At 40.6% G+C, this 19,696-nt stretch overlaps 1 protein-coding gene across 10 annotated transcripts in view; it reads left to right on the forward strand.

Annotated features, from left to right (window-relative positions):
• The window catches only part of C13H16orf71 (chromosome 13 C16orf71 homolog), an 84,531-nt gene that overhangs the window by 429 nt on the left and 64,406 nt on the right, over nt 1-19,696 (forward strand). For 8 of the 10 annotated variants that reach the window (XM_021411312.1, XM_021411313.1, XM_021411307.1 and 5 more), the window contains exons 2-10: nt 600-781; nt 3,065-3,178; nt 4,348-4,824; nt 5,405-5,507; nt 5,887-6,025; nt 6,950-7,096; nt 7,892-7,957; nt 10,707-11,075; nt 12,877-13,036. In XM_021411312.1, the coding sequence (XP_021266987.1) occupies nt 635-781; nt 3,065-3,178; nt 4,348-4,824; nt 5,405-5,507; nt 5,887-6,025; nt 6,950-7,096; nt 7,892-7,957; nt 10,707-11,075; nt 12,877-13,036 (1,722 nt within the window). In that variant the 5' untranslated portion in view covers nt 600-634. Of the gene's footprint in view, nt 1-599; nt 782-3,064; nt 3,179-4,347; nt 4,825-5,404; nt 5,508-5,886; nt 6,026-6,949; nt 7,097-7,891; nt 7,958-10,706; nt 11,076-12,876; nt 13,037-15,889; nt 15,950-19,696 lie in introns of those variants that run through there. The other 2 variants (XM_021411317.1, XM_021411316.1) reach the window with 2 other exon arrangements.

Consider the following 19,696-nt stretch of genomic DNA (forward strand, 5'->3'; position numbering starts at 1 on the left):
TTGATTCCTCAGAAATCACGCAAACGTGGCATCGAAATTTAAAAAGTGAAGCTTTTAGGGATTAATTTCCTAACTTGTTGGTACAGTAGTAGTTCCCTGCTGGCCTGTCCTGATTGATTTTGTACCTGGAAGGAAAGGGGAGGGGAGAGCTTAAAAATATCGAGGTCAAAATCCAAGAGCTTGTCTGGTCTCAACTGCTTTGATACAAATGCAGTGACAAAAAAAAACAGCATAAATGGCTTTACCTATTACTTGATCAGGAGCAGCTGAGGGTGGGCTGCCGTCCCTGCCAGCGCAGGCCGTGAGGATGGGCTTCCCTAAGGAATCACATTCAGTCCAGCTAGAAGCCCTGTAAGCTCTTTAAAAACAAAGAGCTAAAGTGACCTTTTCAAGGCCCTGGCTATGTGTGTGTTTGGTGAGTGGTGCAGAAGGCTCTCAGCTCTATGAGCCCTATGTGTGAAGGAGCGACTCCAAGAATGCTGATGTTGATGTTCATTGCTGGCGGTGACAACCCTGGGAGCTGAGGGTTATGCTGACCGTGAATGCACACACTGTGTTCTTGCTCTGTACTGACATTATCCTTTCTTTTCTCTCCTGAGGTATACTTTCATTTGGTGGAAGGGCACATGTTTAAATGGCCTCAGAAGGGCAAAGTGAGGATGCTGAGCATCCATCTGAGCCTCTTACAGCTCCTATTGCGAGTAACAGCATGTTTCGATGGGGAGATATACTTGCTGCAGTGAAAGATCAGCTCCCATCTCTGGACTCTGACACTTCCACAGTAAGCACTGCAACCTGCCTATCTTTCTCACTGGCTTTTAGAAAAAAAATCCCTGTTCACTGCAGGGGAGTTGGACTAGATGGCCTGCAGAGGTCCCTTCCAATTCTATGGATTCTATCATTCTATGTACTTGTTTATCCTGAGTATTGTTACTGTGTATATTAAGCCGCAACCTTTTGCTTTACTTCTAATAGCCAGAGTGTAATGACCATCTTTTCTCTCTGTATTCTTTGGAACTTGAAGGTGAGACTGATCTTTCCAGATGCTAAATAATGCCAGGTTAGGAAGAGGTGGGTAGTGGGCATCTTGCAGAATGACCACGCTTTTTTTTCTTAGTTTGTTCTGTCAAAAATGCACGATGAAAGAATCATACAGCTGATTTAAAATCAAATGGTAAGATTTTATTCTGGATAATATTGTGCTATTCAGTCTAGTAATGTGCTGGTCAGACAGTAGGCCTGCTAGCATGGTTTTCTATACTTGAGAGTCTCAGGAAAGTCATATTCCTGAAGTCTTTGTGGTTCACTGAAAAAGCATTTGGCAGATATTTGATTCCTGGATTCTACTTTTTTCCTGCCTGTAGTTCTCACAAAACCATGTTGATTTCTCTTCTTCAATTCTATTTGCAAAGAAAGATAATGCCATTCACCTTTCAATATAAAGCATGAAATTTATAGAAATGGTGTGGTATTTTTCGCCGTTACATGTCTTTTACTTGCTGGGTCTTAATGTGTGGGACAGGCTGCCTGTTGACAGCTTAAGATCTCTGCTCACAGGACATCAACAATCTGGTGAAAATAAATTGAAGATGCTGGCTCTAGCATTGACTTTTCCAAGGTGATTGACTTTTCCAAGGTGATAGTGTGTTTCAAGTCTTGCTTACTAGAAGCCTTTTTTCCAAATCAGAGTATTTTGTTAATTTTCAAATGCATAACCATGAAAAAATGCTTTTGAACTCTTCAGGAGATGTTTTATTGTAACTTGTTGTACCCCTTAAGGATACAAAGGGAGTCCTGTGAGTGGTGGAGGAACCAGAAATGCCTGCATGAGCAATTTATTGCCTGTTATTAATCAGTTATGAGAAGCAGAGTGATCGAGTGGATAAAGAATAGGTTCCATGACTTGTTTTCTGCTACTGGCTCTATCAGTAACACATTGGACATGTTATATTGCTGTTTCTCTGTTCCTCTCTACCTGCATTCTTTTTTAGTTACTTAAAGCAACCATTACTTTTCAACATGTATCTATGCAGTATAGATTTAGGGCCAACACTCAGGGATGATTTCTAGTCATTCTTGTTCTATAAGCGTACAAAAAAGTTCTGACAAAGTGACAGTTTTGTACTTTTGTGCCAAGTAACAGTTTATAACTCTAAGTTGTGTTGAATCCTTTTTTTTCTTTTACCTTAAATAACGTCAAAATTCTTTGTTTCTCTCACATGTGGAACAAATTTCCTGCTGAAGGAACTGCAGCAGTCTGTTTGGCACTTACATGCTGCCCTTAATTTGCATTCAAAAGATCTGCTTGTATAATCCCTCTCCTGCTTACTGTAAAGCAGTAGCTTGCTGAGCCTGTGGATTCAGAGCTGCACCTTTGTCCCAGAGGTTTCCTCCTGTGGAAAGATACACTTATGCATCTGAGATCTGTACCTCAATGGGCTGTGCTCCTACATCGAGAAGAGGTGCTGACAAATAGCGTGTTATGCTCTGAAGTACTTCCATTGTCCTGAAACGTATTTTGTTAAGAGGAAAGAAGTTACACTGGAGTTTCCACTAAGTTAGGAAGAATTAATTATGCTAGAGAGAGTTCTCTGAAGTGCGAGCTATTGAAAATACATACTTATAAACAGAGACAAGCAGGAAACCTGGGTCCTGCCTTCTGAAAAGCTGCTTATTCTCTTTTTGTTGTCTGTGCCTAACGATCTCAAACACATATCTTATGTTGGATAAGAGGTTTTTTTCAAAGCTATTTAAATTCTGCCCAACCAAGTGTGGCAATTCAACATCTTATGTGTTTTTTTTGTTTTGTTTTGTTTTTGTTTTGTTTTTTTGTCTTTTTTTTTTTTTTTTACTACTGTAGTTTGCTCAAGTGTTAGGTGCGTGTAAAACAGCCTGGCTTGCTGAGTGTTGGGCTATCAGGCTGCCTAATGAAGGGGTAGCTGAAGAGAAAACTGTGGCTTCTGAACTTCAGTCAAGTGGTGACAACATAGAATTTGTCACCACAAAACTGCTAAAGTCACATTTACAGTCTTTCATTTAACTTCTCTTTTTTTGTTGTTGATAGTCAGACTGTGAGAGTGATGGGGAGCTTTTCATCTTCCAGCGAGAGCAACCCAACTTAATTCCTGACCTGTCAGATGAGCTACTGGAATTTTCCCTGGAAGACTCAGACGTGCAGGTTGTGACTGTTGCGTACAGACTGTATTACTGTAATCCTACTCTTCTGTCCATTTCCAATATGAAGAGCTGTTTTTGTCTGACCAATCTGACTGAGTGATGTGACAGAAGAGTGTGGTCTCCAGTACTTTCTCCCATCAGAAGTTAAGGGGTCAAAGACCCCTTTGAGCTTTCTCTCATTGTTTTTTAGACTTTTTTTTTTGGCCCTATCATCTCATAGTTTTGTTTTCCTTTCACATTTTTAAGACTATGACACTCCTTAGTTCCTACTGACACAGATGCTCTCTTTTATTAAAATGCTAACTAGCCTTTTCTTTACTCATAGTCTTGTCTCTCAAGAAATTTTTCAGTCACTTCTAAATCTAATAAATCTTGTTATGAATAATGTACATAATAAAGAGGAGGAAGGTATAATTTTTTGTGTAATAACAGTTGCATAGTGAGATACAAATCACCAATTTCTAGTCAGAAAGGTCATACAAATATTTATAGGTTGGCAATAACATCAAGTCCTGAAGGAAGACGCTGCTGCTCACTGACTTTATGGGCCTTTCTGTAATAAGCTCAGTACGAGAAAGTTTCCTGCAGCTCAGCTGCTGAGGAGTCCTACCGTTGGGCTGAAGTTACCATGCATCTGTGCATTAACAGTAACACTGCAATGGCTTCTGAGTTTTTGAGGATTTGAGAAAGTTTCAGCCATTGCTTTATGTATCTAGAAAAAGAATTACTATGGCGGTGTACTAATGAGGATCAGTATGAAGCTTATCGTCTCTTGTACTGCTATTCTGAGATAAAATGTTTACATTACAACTGCAGTGATGAAGACTAGCCATCATAAGAAGCTGGAAGAGAAGCCAGCTGAACCATTTCATCATGGGAAGGCTAACTTACTGTGCTGCTTTTCCCCATTCATTAATCTCAGTGTAAGAAGTGTTGTATGGTGAGCAGATATAAGGCAAATAAATTTCAAGAATATTTAGCACATCCCGAAGCTGTAGTCTTTGCAAAGTAAGGTCTTAACTGTTCTCTATGACGGACATGGTGTGCGCTGGTACCAGATGGTGTCTGAGCTGGAGCTGCTATCTGCCAATTATTTGTTTTAGTTAATTGTCAGCTTCTATAGTTCGTGAGATGTGACTTTTTGCATGTGTTCATTTTCTTTGCCTGTAGCAAACAGAGGAAAAGAAATGGAATGGAGATCTGAGAAGTCTTGGCCATCAGGAAAAGACAGATAGTGCCCAAGTCATTGCAAAAGAACATGTTCAAGTGATTAAAAATGAGGCTTCCAATCTTTCTAGCCATACTGAAGAAATTCCAAGCCGAAGGGGAGCTGTTCTTGAAGAGTCTCTTGCAGATTTCACAGATGGAATTGAAGAGGAAGAACCAGGAAGGCAACAGGCCAGGGAGAAAGTGAACTCTTGGCTTAATACATCATTGTTAGTGGAAGAACTGTGCGGTAAAAAAGAGAGAAGGAAGCTGATAGAGACAAAGATACTCTCAAAAATATTTCTAGAGTCATCACCAGGGCACCCTGAGGTAAATAATAAGCCTCCCTCACCTGGCATTAGCGAAAGTCTACAAAGAAATGCTAAAGAGGAAACTTGTGCAGCCAACCATCTTCAAGATCTAACCCGTCTGTCATTGCGGGTAGGTGGCCAAAACGGTTTCAGAGTGCTGCTCATTCAGTAGAAAAGCTAGTGCATTGCTTGGAGAATCCTACTAAAATAAGAAACCAAAATGCCAAATTCTGCACGTGTGACAGCATATTACTTTGTTGCTTTTGTTGATGTCCTGAAATTGGGTTTTATTCACTCATGTGCTATACAGCCTACGAAGAAGCTGTCTTTGTCTCGTGGAGATGCCATTAAATGTCTGTAATGCTAGCAAAAGTCATTGGTCGGTAGCATGGTTAGTCTTATTCACGAACACCAACAACAGCGTCTGTCCTTAGGAAATTGTCTGTCCCTCTTTTGCTCATTAAAACAAAGAGGTTTTTGGTCTTCCAGCATCTTGTATCTTCTGTAGTACTGTGGTAGTATAAGTTCACTTGAATTATTTATTTCTTCCTTAATGTTCATATTATATAATGAACTCACGTGTCACTTGTGTGTTTATGTGTGGCGGAATAACCAAATGGATTAGCACAAAGAGTTTAAGTCAAAGGAACTTTTATTTTGTAGCAGCCTTTTGATGGTGCATTTTCCATCACAGTCTGGTTGTCTTTCAGAATACTGAGAACTGGGATCTAGACAAGACTTCTGCGGAGCTGAAGCAGCAGAAAAATACACGTAACACTCATGCAGAAATTGCCTTCTCCTCAGCAGATTATGGTAATGCTGTTAAACTAATACCAGCCATACTGAAAATGTGTAAAAACAAATAAAACTCAGTTTCATATGTTTGTCATTCCCTGCAGCATCTTCTTGAATGTTGAGGTCATGGTGTTTTTTTGACAATTTCTTTAAAACACAAAGCTTCCTGTGAGTCTTGCTTTTGTGGCTTGAAATCAGTGCTTTGTGGCCTCCATGGCCAAGGACAAGATAGATAAAAGCTTGAAGTGAGTTTAGTCAGAGCTGGATGACAACAGTATCTTTATCCTTTCCCTTCTGACAGACTGTAGAGAAAGGTACAATGATGAAGGGATATATCAGGCAATCCAATGGCAGAAGACCACAAATGGTGATTTTTTTTTCTGCTGTTCTCCTATAGAGACCTTCAGAGGTAGATCTGAAAAACAGCTCATGGAAAAATTAGAAGAGCTGTGTGGCAGGCAATCCAGGACACCGTCTTCATGCTGCAGGTGGCCATCAGCCAAGATCTCCTTTCAAGAAGAGCGAGAGAACAAGAAGTAGGTCCTTTCCTCCAGTTGTCATGTACAGTAGGTAGTTGTTATTGGCAGTAGAAGCTCATGTTGTAGTTGGAATATGCTACAGTGGCATTAAAGGAGAAAACAGGCTCAGTCATTCGTGTACATTTGATCATAAACAGTCAGTATCCTGCTGCCTTAGCATTCTCCACCAAATGTGAGTTTTCTCTAGATCTTAGCAGACACACTTGGGAAAATCAGGGAAACAAAGCTGAGCAGATGGTGATGGCCATGTTTTTTGTAGTTTTGAGTACTTTTAAGGCTTGCAGTTTCTTTTATTGGTCTCAATTTAGCTAAAATATGAGACGCCTTTTTTCTTTTTTAAAGTATCCATTTAGGTGTCCATGTGTTTTGCAGGGTTCTGTGTGAAGGAAATGGGTTTCCAGACTGCTCAGAGGGAGCAAAATCACTGTTAGCAGTACAGAGGAAATAATAGTGGAACAAGCCCATAAAGTGAAAGGTGAAAAGCATCCTTGTTGCCTGAGCAGAGAGAACCGTGATTTGCGTTTTTTATGCTCTGAAGGATAAAATGGAATTGACAAAGGAGGCAGAGAGGAAAAAAGGGCCTGTTTTTGCTGATCGACTCTGGGCTCTTTTCAGACCTATGAGTTCTTTGATAGTGTAACTGCCTGCCTTTGTTCTACAGAGCAATTTTACAGTGTCAGCTTTTAAGAACTAAATATCCCTCATCACGCTGCCAGTGATCTGTATTCCTAGAGGGAGCCTGAATCTTTGAGTTCAGCTCTGAGAGGTGATGGATAGTAGGCAGAAGCAGAATCTGAGTCTATGCAGTAGCCAAGCACTAAGCTCCTTTCACAATCCAATTTTTATTGTAATCCATGCCCTGCAGGACATCTTGTCTTGATAAGGTACAGGAAATGCTGAAACAGTGTTTTCTATACTTAGGGACGTTGCCTTCCTCTCATCTTCACCAAGTTCTCCGAGGAGGGACGCAGTGAGATTACAGAGCCTGCCAGAGCCTCTAACTGTGTACATAGATTTAAGAGATGCTGAACCACAGAAGTCAGTGACGTTCCCTGATGAGAAACAAAGGTAAATTCTGGCTTCATTATTAGTGAGAAGTCAGTAGCAATTAGTGGGAAATAGAAACCTTCTCTCTGCATCTCGTGCTTGTGAAATGTAACTTTAATAGTTTCCTCCACTTCCGCACCTCTGTGACCTTAGTTGGAAAGCATAATCCATAGCAGAACATGCAAGTATTCTGAGGATAGAATAACTTTTCTCAGAGCAAGTAAAGGTGCGGGAAAGGAGAAAACACAGAAAGGACAATCCAATTGTCCAGGAAATAACATTTAGAAAGTTTTCCATTCTACGAAGGAGTGGGCAGTGACTGCAAGACAACGCTTGCAGCTGCTGGTTGGAATTTTGCAGTTGAGCTAGCATTCTGACAGCAATGCATATGAAATGGCTTTCCTTGACGACATTCGTGGCAAGCAATTGTTGGTGCTGATTTCTCAGTCTCCTGTGATAAGAAGGCCCTTAATAGTCAGTTCTTGGAGACCAAATTCACCTCAATCTGCAGCAGATTCTAGCAAATGTGTCCTTTCTTCAGAGATAATGGTGTCTGAGATAGCTCTTTGTTCCTTTACCAGGATGCATATTTACAAGAAACCTTTTTAATAAAAAGCAAAGTGCAGCTAACACATTGTGATCTAGAGCTGCTTGAATGTTTTTTTCTTTCTGGAGTGAAAAAATAAGGAACTATCAATAAGACCTAGAGATCTGCCCTAGAAGTCTATTCTCTTTTTCCTAATGGCCCTAAACTTGAATCTTGGAAATGACTGAAAGTCGATACTCGGTTTGAACACTGTCCAATTTATTTCATAGTGCTGGTGACAGCTCCACTGAGGAAGATGAGACCACGACTGTAATGGGCCAAGCAGAAAGGAAAATGTAAGATTCTTTACCTTGACCATAATTCAAGTGATGTGGTAATTAACTTTTTCTGAAATTAAAATTATTCCCCTAACAGTGATTAGAGTGAGAGCTCACAATTGGAAGTAACTCTGTTTCTCGGATTTACAGCAGAAGTGTCCAGCCTAATAACAAAAGTGTTTCAGTCTGGACCCAGAGTTCTGTTGCATGGCAAAGATACTGAAGTTAGAAACCAACTGTCAGTGTGTGAGACAGTAGAGCACCTTGCTTCTTTACAGCTGCATGGCAACAACTTAAAGAAAGTAGACATAAGTGGCTGGGAAACCTGGCTCTTTCTACAGACAGGTTTGAGTGACATGAGAACTGTTTAAATTTTAAAAGACTCAAAACCAAACTTTCAAAATGTTGTAGGGAATTGACTCAGTCACGCCTTTATTTTTAGAAATAATAAAATAAGCTAGAATGTTGATTTAAGTGTTGAATACATTGTGTGGGCAGGGATGCTCACAGCTCTCCTTAATTGTTCTTATATATGTTCTTATATATAGTTATGGAATCCTAAGCTGTAGATTCTTCAATAGGCACAGATGCCAGCCCTTTCCCGTTACTAAATTCAGGCCTTGATTCATACTCATAGGTAGTTATTCATCCATTTAATGTGAAGTAGGTATGTCAGATTTTAAATATCTTACTGCATTTATGCTCTGTGTTATATTTAGAAGCCTGATGCATGTAAGTTCACATTTCAGCAGTACAGTGGACAAAGCAGAACATTTTGTATTGTTGTGCTAGCCAATTACTCTTACTGTTTTTTTTTTTTTTTAAGAGTCTGAAAGAATAAATGATCCGGCAAGGAACAAAGCCAACTACTCAGCATAATTTGTAACATATAATCCCAAACCAGTATAAAGCGGGGATGAGATATTGCCTGGGGAATTCTCACTGGCACTGATGCAAATGCAGAAGTTACATCAGTGTAAATCTGGAATGATGGAGAGCAGGGCTTAGCTGAGTGGATTTGGATCTGTTTTAATGTTGCTAAAGTAAATACACCTATGAAACACATGGCAAACATTATTCAGTTCTGTTTCTAAATAAGAAAGCCTCATCTCAGAAGGGCAAGATTCTAATCTCCTTCATGTGAGTTCAGTGCCATTTTCCATCTTACCTGGGTGGAGTTATTAAACAGAGCTGCACGTTCTGTAGCACATTATACCTCCACATTAGGGCCTTAAGGAGACAGTCTTAAGATCTCCAGGCACTTACTTAGCGTAGAAAATAAGCTGTTAATTTATCCCCAGAGTGGTCTGATAATCAGTGCCATCTCTAGCACTGTGCTGTAAGGCTGTTCTCCAGTACGTGCCTCTGTCCTAAAATTCCTGCTTTATTTTCTGACTCTACAAAAGTAGGCAGAAGAGCACAAGACAAATTTGGTTGTCTTACTAGAGACAAACAAAGGTCAATAACTCTCAGGAACTTACAGATGTGTCAATAGAACACTTCTTCCTTTCTCACCTGCTCTGTTCTTGTTTGACTTACTCTGTAACAGAGCTCTATAGCTTTTTGCCTGAGGTTAGCATTAACTTGCAGCTCTGTCTGCTTCAGGATATTCTTCTAGATGCACTATTCAGGAAGAGAAAAACCCAAAAAACAACAGGAAAGTAATCACTAGCATCCCACACCTATGTAGATGAATTCTGTTGTCACAGCTCGGGATCTGAGTCGTTCATCTTGTAAATGCAGAGAACGTTGTACTAACCATAGAATCTCTGAGTTGGAAGAAACCCACAGGGATTGTTGAGTCCAACTCCTGGCTCCATACAGGACCACCCAAATATCACACCATACTTCTGTGAATGTTGTCCAAACTATTGTGGTTTACCTTGGGAGGTAGATAAGCCAAGCCCCATACATTACACAAAAGCATCTTGAACTCCAGCAGACATCATGCCATGACCAGTTCTCATTTACCTTCCTTGATATCCAGCAGGGAAGGTGTTAACATACCTGTATTACTCAAAAATACTCCATAGTACTCCAGCTGTCAATGTTAAATGTTGATACAATGGCTGGAGAAATGAGATTCTTCATGAGGAAAAGTGTTTTCTGTCTGGATTTTCTTTGTTCCAGGGAGCACAGGTTTAGTCTGGGTATGTAACTTTGTCCATGTACTTTTCAGCTGATTAGGAGTAGCTACAAATTGGTGGTAGTCTTGTAGTAGGTAACTTGGGAGCCTCATCGCTGAACAGAGCTACGAGATGAAAGAATCCTGTCTGCTTATGCTCTCATGATAAGACATTTCACATCAGAGTACGATCACCATGTGGTTCTACTAACAGTTCAGCAGTCACATTAACTGGGAGGAGGCACAGGTGAAATGAAGCTAAACACCCCAAAATGCAATGAGTTATTAGATGAACTCTTCCTATATGTATATTTGAGTTCCAGTGCCCATATCCCAAGAGGACAAAAATCTGCAGACACTGATTTCCATGCTGACATGCCATTAGTTCGGGGCTCTTATACTAATTCTCTTCTGACTGTAATCCAGAAGAGGGAAACAAATTCCCAGTAAGATCAAAACACATTCTGTCACTGTCTTGTTTTACTTGTTGCTTATGTGCTGGTGCTGCTATCAACAGCTATTATCTGTGTAGATGCCCCGTCCTTGTTTTGAGATGTCTCTCATGAGAAGTTCTTCAGAGTGTGATTTTTTTTTGTAATGCTCTACCTTGGTTAAATCTTTATTTATTTATTTTACCGGCAGGAAGAATTGCTCAGGGAAGAGCCTGCTACTGCAACAACTCCGTAGAGCCCGTAAAGAGGCCTCAGATCTTCTTCACAAAGCACCTGCCCCAGCTGAAAGACTGAAGGGCATAAAACAGGATCCAGAAAGTCTGGAAGAGATGGATGCCTTTAAACTCAGTCAAAATCAAAATTTTAAAGTGAGACAAGGGAAAAATGAGGTCATTTCCAGGAAACTGGTGAGACTGGAGCCAGAGAAAGGAAATACCTCCTTGTCAAGTCAGAGAGGCAGTGCAGCTGACACAGGAACAAATAATATAATGAGAGCTGAGAAGGTTCAACATTCAGGAAATGCTTCAGAATCTCCGCTACCTACAAAAGTATTTCCAAGGTATCACACAAGAAAAGTCACTAGTGGTTTTAATTATGGCTTATCTAATTGTGTAAGATTAAAGAACACCACTTGCATGGTATGTAAGTTGGAGCAAAAGGATGTGTCTGGTTTTCTTATCTAGAAAGACAGCTAAGCCTGGCAGCTATTGTATAACATTTTAGATGCAGACAGGCTTAGTAGATCAGAGAATTGGCCTGAGATAAGACATAGTATGTGTAGCCATCTTCTCTGGGTTTTGAACCTAGGTAAGAAGAGGATAACAGTATTGATCTGCATTATTAAGGATAAAACTGAGATTTAATACACAAAGTATCATAGAAAATAGGTTTGGAATGGTCCATTTCTCTGTACCAATGTAAGTTGAGCTACAATCTAATTCTTTCCTGGCAGATCTTTATGCAACCTAGTCTCAAAAATCTTCAACGGTGAGGATCCCCTGACTCCCTAGGTAGTACATTTCACTGCTTGATTATCCTTACAGTTTGAAAGCTATTACTTAATTCAATTTAAATTATCCGAGCTCCAATTTAAGTTTATTACTTCTTGCGTTCCTGATGACATGGAAAATAGTTTATTCCCTTTCTTGGCATAAAAAACCCCTTACAAACTGGAAATGGTATAGTATGTCTCCTTGTATCTTCTCCATTTCCCCTGAACAAAGCAATTCTAACTCTGTCATCAAGAAAACAAGGGCAAGAGCTTAGAGAGCAAAGTGTAACCATGAGGAGCTGGTTGTACCACAGAAACACCCCGGAAAGCTGGAAAGGAGAAACAGCAACGGTAACAATTGAGGAAATCAGAGAGCTTGCTCCAGTTATTCCCTAAGCTCAGCGAAGCGCATTCTGCCTAAGGTCTAATTTCAAACTGAGGTCAGGTAGCCAACTTATGCACCTGCCCATCTATTTGGGAGATCTCCATTATGCTGACTTTTCAATAGTTATATTCTGCCCGCTATTTTCAGCATGACATTTAATATTTTGACTTGACCTATGAGCCCTTGAAAAAAATTAGAATCTGCCTGCTCCGGAGACTATTACTTTTTCATTATTAAACAGTTGCCTACCCTACCACTTAAACACCTTAGCTAACATGTACTTGGTTTGTAGTGGGGTGTTTCTCCAAGTGATTCCTGATATTGAAGCTCAATGCTTCCATCAGTTGTATAAAACACCATTTTATCTGCCTGTTAGCCTGCCACATAGGTGGCAGAATGTGGCTTGGCAAGCTGTTGTTGAGTAAAACATCACAATGGTTTTAACAAATTTCAATTTTCTTTCTTACTATTCTAATCACTGGGGTACCTGAGGCTTGAAGGCTTGTGAAGAAATTGAACTGAGTGTTTGCTGTGGAAATGGCAGATGAAATCTTGCTGCAGACATCAAAACACAGAAAGGCAGGTCTTGCTTCAGGGAAAACTTGTCACTGTTAAGCACATAGAAAAGGAAGCAGAGTTGGAAGACTGACTATTTCGGTGAGGAGAAAGAGAGTGAAATCTTGAACAAGCCTCTGCTAAATGGCATGTTTTGGTCTCCAGCCAGTTGTCACCACTTACCAGAGGTTTGAGGTCTGCTCTTTTTCTTTGCTATTTTACAGAGTCACTTTAAGCCAATGACAAGTTCTTGTGGTCCCCTACCTCCAACACCATCAGTGCTTTCTAAGACTATCTTAGCCTTTCAAATCATGATTCACCCTCAAGTGTATGGTATAAATATCAGGAAGAGAAATGTAAACAGAAGAACAAGGGTGTTTTTCTCCCAAGTAAAAAGTTAAAGCAAAGAAGAATCTCTATATTTTTCAGGACAGAAGAAAGTAACAGAGAGCTATGCCAAAAGGAAGCACAGATGAAAGAGAAACACATGAAACACAGGTTCCAGGAGCAGCTGGAGAGATCGCAGCCTCAGCAGTCAGTTACTGGAAAGCAGCCCATGGCAGAGCAAGCACCTGTTTTGTTCCACATGGTTAGTAGTTCAGCATAGGACTGACCCTTTCAGAATGACTTCCTGGTCAAATGTAGATGGGGTCCTGGAAGAAAGAAGTCATTTTTGTTGCATTATTTAAAATCTATGGGGTGTTTTTATTTGGTTGGTTGTTTTTGAGGAGTGGCATTACCTGGATAGACAAGCAGTCCTACAGCTCTTCTCCCATGTTAATGACATTTTTTTCACCTCTCCTGTATGAAGCGTGCTATCTGTGTAGCTGCCCACCAGGCTTGTTGTATGAGGGCATAGCAAGAATCCTGGCTTGCTGAAGTCACCGGGCTCAGGGCCATTTACTTCACCAGAGCCAGACTTTCACACATGATCTTTCCTAACTTTTTAGAAAAAATGTTTTCCCTGTTGTACTTCTAAAACAAAGCCTGTGCTGAGTACAGTCTAGCAGCTTTGTATTTCACTTCTGCGGGCATTTGTGAATAAACAGTTGTTGAGGATTGTGATTTTAATAATAAATCTGGCTTTTGGCTGGAGCCCTGATTAAGGGAATATGAAATTATCATATTTTTTCCTAAAACATGGCTCAGAGGACAGAGCAGTGTTTCATTTTGAGAAGATTTGTATATGTAATCCTAATTCATCCTTGCTCTGATTTCAGTGAGCAGAGAACGTAAGAGGAGATAAACTGTACCATTTGTCCATAGGTACACCATAATGACTTACCTGGACTAATAGCAATGACAAAGCACGACCCTCAGGGCTGGGCTATTCAGAAGTGCTTGCTTTGTAATGAATTGATTGCTATATTTCTGCAGATGAAGAGCTCGTTTTTTTACGTTGGATTAATCACTGCCAAGAAGTACAGGACTAACAAACTGGCAGGTGAATTTCTCCTTTGCCAACCTGCTCTGGAATGGACAGTGCACTGCATACAGCTCTGTTCCCTTCACACCTTCAGTCCCTGTTCTGAGGGTTGTAAAGGTTGTGAACCCAGCCCTCAGACTGGCTTCTTTCTCAGTCTGCCAGGAGGTGCTACCAGATTCCAGTTAGGCCTTATTAAGATGCAGGCACTTTCTCATCAGAAATGTACTGGAGCTTTGCTAACTCATTCCTTGCAATGCACCAAGTGATTACTGGATTGTGCTGCATCTTGATCATTTCCCATATTTGCTGCACTGACGCCAATGAAATGAAGATAAAGACCTGGTGCTGTGATTTCTCTCAAGCCTAGCTCAGGGTCTATCTACACTGTGGTCTCGCTGTCACTGGATCACAGTGTGAATATATCCCTCATAGCTTCAATCATATTACAGCCAGCTAGTCAAGGCAGTGTGGACATTGGCATAAGCTAACCAGTGCAGCCCAGCAGCTAACTGGTCCCCACAATAATGGACGGAGTGCTTGGAGGAAATGTGCCCAAACTTACGAGACACTGTTGATAGAAACAAAATCAGCACAACCCATAATTTTTATTACAGCTTTTTCTTACTGCAGCTTTTCTCTTAGTTCTTCTTCAGCAATATTCATTATTAAAATTAAGAATGAAAAATGAATCCGTGTCATCCATCAGATGCAAGTCATTTGTAAGATTACTTGAAATTCATCTTGACAGGAGCCTTTTTTGTCTTTGAGTTAGAACAGGTTTTTCTCTTCTTTCTTTCCTCAGCTGCACACAGGAAGGCAGAAAAACTTGAATGTTTTGACACTTAAAACTAAAGAAGCTGTAATTTGGCAGCTGTTTCTCTCAGTGAAAATATCTGATATCTCTATATAAACATGTATATCCAAAGAAGAAGCAAAAATGTTTGACAAGGTAGCACACTTTGAACCTTGTTTTCAAAGTCCTTTGTTTTGCCAATGATAGACGTTCAGATCTGGAACGCTTGTCATAGTTTCCAGAATTCCTCCGACCATTTTTAATATACATAAATAATTGAATTGAATAATAATCAGAGAGGAAGTTTAGAAAGTCTGTAATTACTGTAGCTGAGGTGCTCGGAAAGAAATGTGGGAAAAAAAAAAAAAAGCTGCATTATAGTTGCATTAGCGTTCTTGTCTCAAATTTAAAAGCAGTGACATTCAGATTTAATATTGCTGTTTTTTTAACCTAGTTCAGTCAAGCTCTGCAGTCCGCTGCGCTCTGTAGGATGCATTTTGTGCAGGTTTGTGAAGAACACTTTCAAAACTGCACGGGTAACTTGAGATACCAAGAACTAACTTTCAGAGGTATTTCAGCATCTAAAGAAGGGGCTGATATGCAGTGGCATTTTCAAGACAAGCAAGTATCCAGTTCCCATGGAAATCAGCAGTTTTATTCTCTGAATTCTACCTGTCATTCAGATACCAAGAAATGCAGACTACTCATGCAATCTGACCCAAGTCTTACTTTCAAAAGATGCATGGAAGAGCCTAATTTATTTATTTTCTTATTCTGCCCCCACCCCAACTTTCACTGAAACTTAAGACTGACATAAGTAGCTTTCTTCTGAAAACAGACCCTTAGCCACATTTTAACCTTTGGATCGAGTTCAGAGCTGATTTAAGCATCTGCAGTTTTGCTGAAAGTCAGTGCTGACGTAATCCATGCTGTAAGGCCAGGCTGAATTTATAGCTTGAAGTAACGTGTAGGTTTTGTTCGAGTGTTTGAGCAGAGCATTATTTACAAGGGCGATAGAGAAGGAATGCTGTGCAGCTTGTGAAACAGTTACATGGAAGATGTGAAAAGAAAATGGGTGTAGAGAAAATGCTAAGCCGTGGCTTGAAGCAGTGATGGAGCACCTGGTGGGAAGGCAGGGCCAGCCCAGGGGAGCTCAGGTGCATGCAATGCATGTGAATGATTGGAAGGGGTGGAGCCAAGATCCATCCCTTCCCATGTAAGGGTTGGCAGTGGAGGTGAGGGGATCTCAATGGATGTCCTTGCTACCCTGAGGTCTTCTATGGGTAAGCAGATTCTTTCCTTTGTTTCTGTGGATGCTGCATTTGTGCTTATCCTCACTTGCTGCAGCCAAAGATGTCTCCACTCTGCTATTATTACTGTACTCTCCATTGCGTTATAGTGTTGCAATGGGTTTGACCTGTTATTTAAGGGATCTTGTCAGAGTAGCTTAGTACTAATGCTAATTTCCATGTTGCACTGACATTAGGTAGGATCCAAATAATGATAGTTCCTTTTGCCAGGCTCAAATCTGATTTATTTATTTATTTTTATCGTTAGGAAGCAGTGCAAGCAGGTTACTGTTTAAGGGAAAACTCACCAGGAGCTAAAGGTGACAACAAGGCAGGCAGGGGTAGAGGCCTCACTAGCAAGGAGCGCAGTCCCACGGTGCCCAGAGAAGAAGAGCAGATCAGGTCCAGTGAGGGTAACCAGGTGCTTACTCTGCAGTGATGAGATAGGTCCAAGAGCAAGGTGACAAAGCCAGATCAGTGAGTTAGGGGCAGAGTTAGATGAGTGAAATATATGGCCAGGCGCAGGTGTACCTGCACTGCAGCTGGGTCAAGGACAAGTAAGTGTCTCAGCTTAAATGCAGCTCAAAAGCAAAGAGAGAATGGCCCAGCAGAGGCTTCACACAGTTTTATTTTTGCAGCAGCAGCATCTGAAGTTACCCAGGTGTGCTGTGTCAGAACTGGCCCTGAACACAGGCAGCTGGGCTGCTGCACAGGGTGGTGCTCGTGGCCCTGACATTTTACATCCATCTTTAGATTTAATTTAACACACAGCAGATGTCGGTCAGTTTTTCTTAAATTCTTTTATTATTGGGAAAAAAGGTTATTTTTACAGTAGGGCTTCAGTTTGATTCTCTGTTTATTGCTTTACTGTGATATGGCACAACAAGATAATGTAGTTTCAAAGCTATTAGGAACCACCTTGTTACCAGTACCTTATAAATGCTGTTTTATCTACCTTGTACAGTCAAACTATTTAGAAAATGAATGCATTGACTCATACTGAGACATCTAATTTTTCTTGGCTACACAATCACTTTGGCTAACCTTGTGTTAGTAATTATATTACTATAATCATCATCTTATTGCAGCTTAGCCTTACAGCTGGCTTACTAAACAAAAACATTCAGGCATGCAACAATCATTCTAGCTTAACAAATACATTATGCAGACACTGTCTTTTCCATATTGCAAACATAGACTCTATAACCTTTGTCAAAATCAGCAGGGTTGTGTTTTTTATATTAATGTCTCCTTGATTCAGCTCGCTGATGTCAGGTAAAATTCTTAGACTTAAAAACTTAAATTTTATTTCAGTTACAATGATCTTGACACAGTAACTGAATTTTTCTCTATCTGTGTTCCTTGAATCCTGATCTTGTAATTTTAAATGACCTCGTGACCACTCGTTATTTACATTTACACTAAACTAAAGCAATCGCTACACTTACACCTGTGTGAAGGTAACTGAACTGACCAATTAGCCCTTTCTATTTTACTGTAGCTTAAAAAAAAAAAAAACTGTAACAATTGCTAAATATTTCCTACACTACATCTTTTTTTGGCTTTGGAGCTGAATGTGACTTGTTCTTTACTCTGTCTTCTTGCTTTTTGGTCTGACTCTGGGGTTGTGGCCAGCAGTGATGTGCCAAGCAGCCAGCAGATGGCCCCTGAATTCCTCCCTTTTCGCACAGTGAGGTATTTAATGAGTTCCTGAAGCAAGATTAAAATCTTTTGTACTTAATGAACCTGCTGTCTCAACTCAAGAAAGGCTTAAAAATAAACTAAAGCAATTAGAGATGATGTAGTTAAATTTAGCTTGCAGAAGCAGGAGGCCAAAACTCCTGTTTGTGCCACCAGTCCAGCGCACAGGATTTGGAATCACATGGAAGTTCCCAAGAAAATGTTTTTTTTAGCATGGGCGACTGTTAGCTGGCACTGAGCCTATATTTCTGGCCTCCTCTTCATCTTCCCACATGGTGCCAGAGTAAGAAAAGGGAGGATTTGCTGGCGTGGTGCTTTCTGCTAAGGTTAAGTTCGGCTGATTTATGCTCTCCTTGGATGTAGTTAGCAAGCTAGAGGAGCTGAGGCTGCTGCTGCCTCTGCCGTGGCCCGTGGTGACACAGATGCATCCCAAAGATTTGTCTTAACAGGCAAAGCAGAGAATTCCAGCCTTAAAAGCCTTCACTGTAAACAGCTTCCTTTACATGGGCAGTGTGCTCGCTCGCTCTTTGGTTTCTCAGAGTAATAGATGTTATGGAAGTGTGTGCTTTGGCACTGTTAGCGTACATATATAAAGGCAATTTAGAAACTTCACATCCTGATGACACTAGTTCTATGCATACAACCAGAGCAGTTAAAAATGGCATTTACTAATCCCGCTTTAATAACCTCTTGTCTGCTTCAGCAGGTTTCTCAAGCCACGCAGCTGCATCTAGGCTCAGAACCAGGAAGCTCTCCTTCTGTACTGAACACAGCAGGACCAACAGAATGCCACATTTTCCATTTAAATTTCTACACAGACCCAGCCTGCTTGTTTTGCAGGAGCTCCTGGCTTTGCCTATTGCATTTTCCAGCTGTGGAATGAATGGGCAGTCAAGTCTCTCCGAAGAAGAGACTCTTTTTAGTGCTGTTTCTCTGTTGGGAGTTTGAAGTGGCCCTGGGAAAATGTGAAATACTCAGTCCATTATATTCCCTGGCAAATCTTGGAGGTGATTAAAATGAGTTTAGGCTTATTATTGAATATACTTATGGATGATCTTGACAGATTCATCCTTGTTGCTTAAGGCAAAGGTTAATCTAAGCATGAAGAATACAGTTTCCAGAATTATATGTATAAACCTGCTGCCAGTAGAGGTCCTAAACACTCCTCTATTCACATCAGCAGAATGCTTCGTGTTAAACTTGAAGAGAAGGCAATAAAATGTCCATGGGCTAATATCTATCTTCTCATTTAGAAGAGGGCAGGAGGAGAAAGGCGTTTCAGTACCTTGTGTCTTTTCCAGGTCTTGTTCTCTGACAGGTCCTGTGTGTGTTGGCAGGAGGAATAGCTACCATAAGGTTGCAAGGCATGTGAACAAGTGCCAGTCACACTTATGTATTTAGGGCAGTACTTTCTGCCATGCACGCCCGTCTTGGAACTCTAATCTCACAGATGGGACCTGTGATAATATTTGTAGCTGACAGGGGGCTGAATCCAGCCCTCTGCTTCTGTAAGTAGCTGTACAGGCATGGCTGGTATGGCTATAACGCTGTTGTTAAACGAGCCTTGTGGTTTAAACTGTATTCCTAGTTCTTCTCATGCCTTCTTGTTTAGTGTTACGATTTGGACTGGACTGCAGCCCTACATTGATGAATAAGCTCAGTCATGGCTTGTAAGCACATTATTACAGAAATAATTATGGAAACATTATTCTTAATGGCGGGGCTGTTGAAAGGAATTCAAGGCTTTATCTGAAGTTACCAAATGGAAGAATCCTGCAATTGTTTTTATTTCAAAACCTAAAGCTCTGCCCAGCTATGTGCAAAGCACCTGGAGTTCCTGCCAGATTCAGTAGAGGTTGTAAGCACTTAGTAGTTTTCAAAATCACAGATAACCCAAGTTTACTGCCCTGGAGAATTAGCAGGTCCGGAGAGTTACACATATATCGCATTTTGCAGCTGGATGCAGCATCACAGAGCCTGTGTGACAAGCTGGATGCACTCTAAACTGGAAGATGATGTGTTAAGGAGCAGGCCTGTGAC

Source organism: Numida meleagris, chromosome 13, assembly GCF_002078875.1.
Source record: "Numida meleagris isolate 19003 breed g44 Domestic line chromosome 13, NumMel1.0, whole genome shotgun sequence".
Taxonomy (NCBI): Eukaryota; Metazoa; Chordata; class Aves; order Galliformes; family Numididae; genus Numida; species Numida meleagris.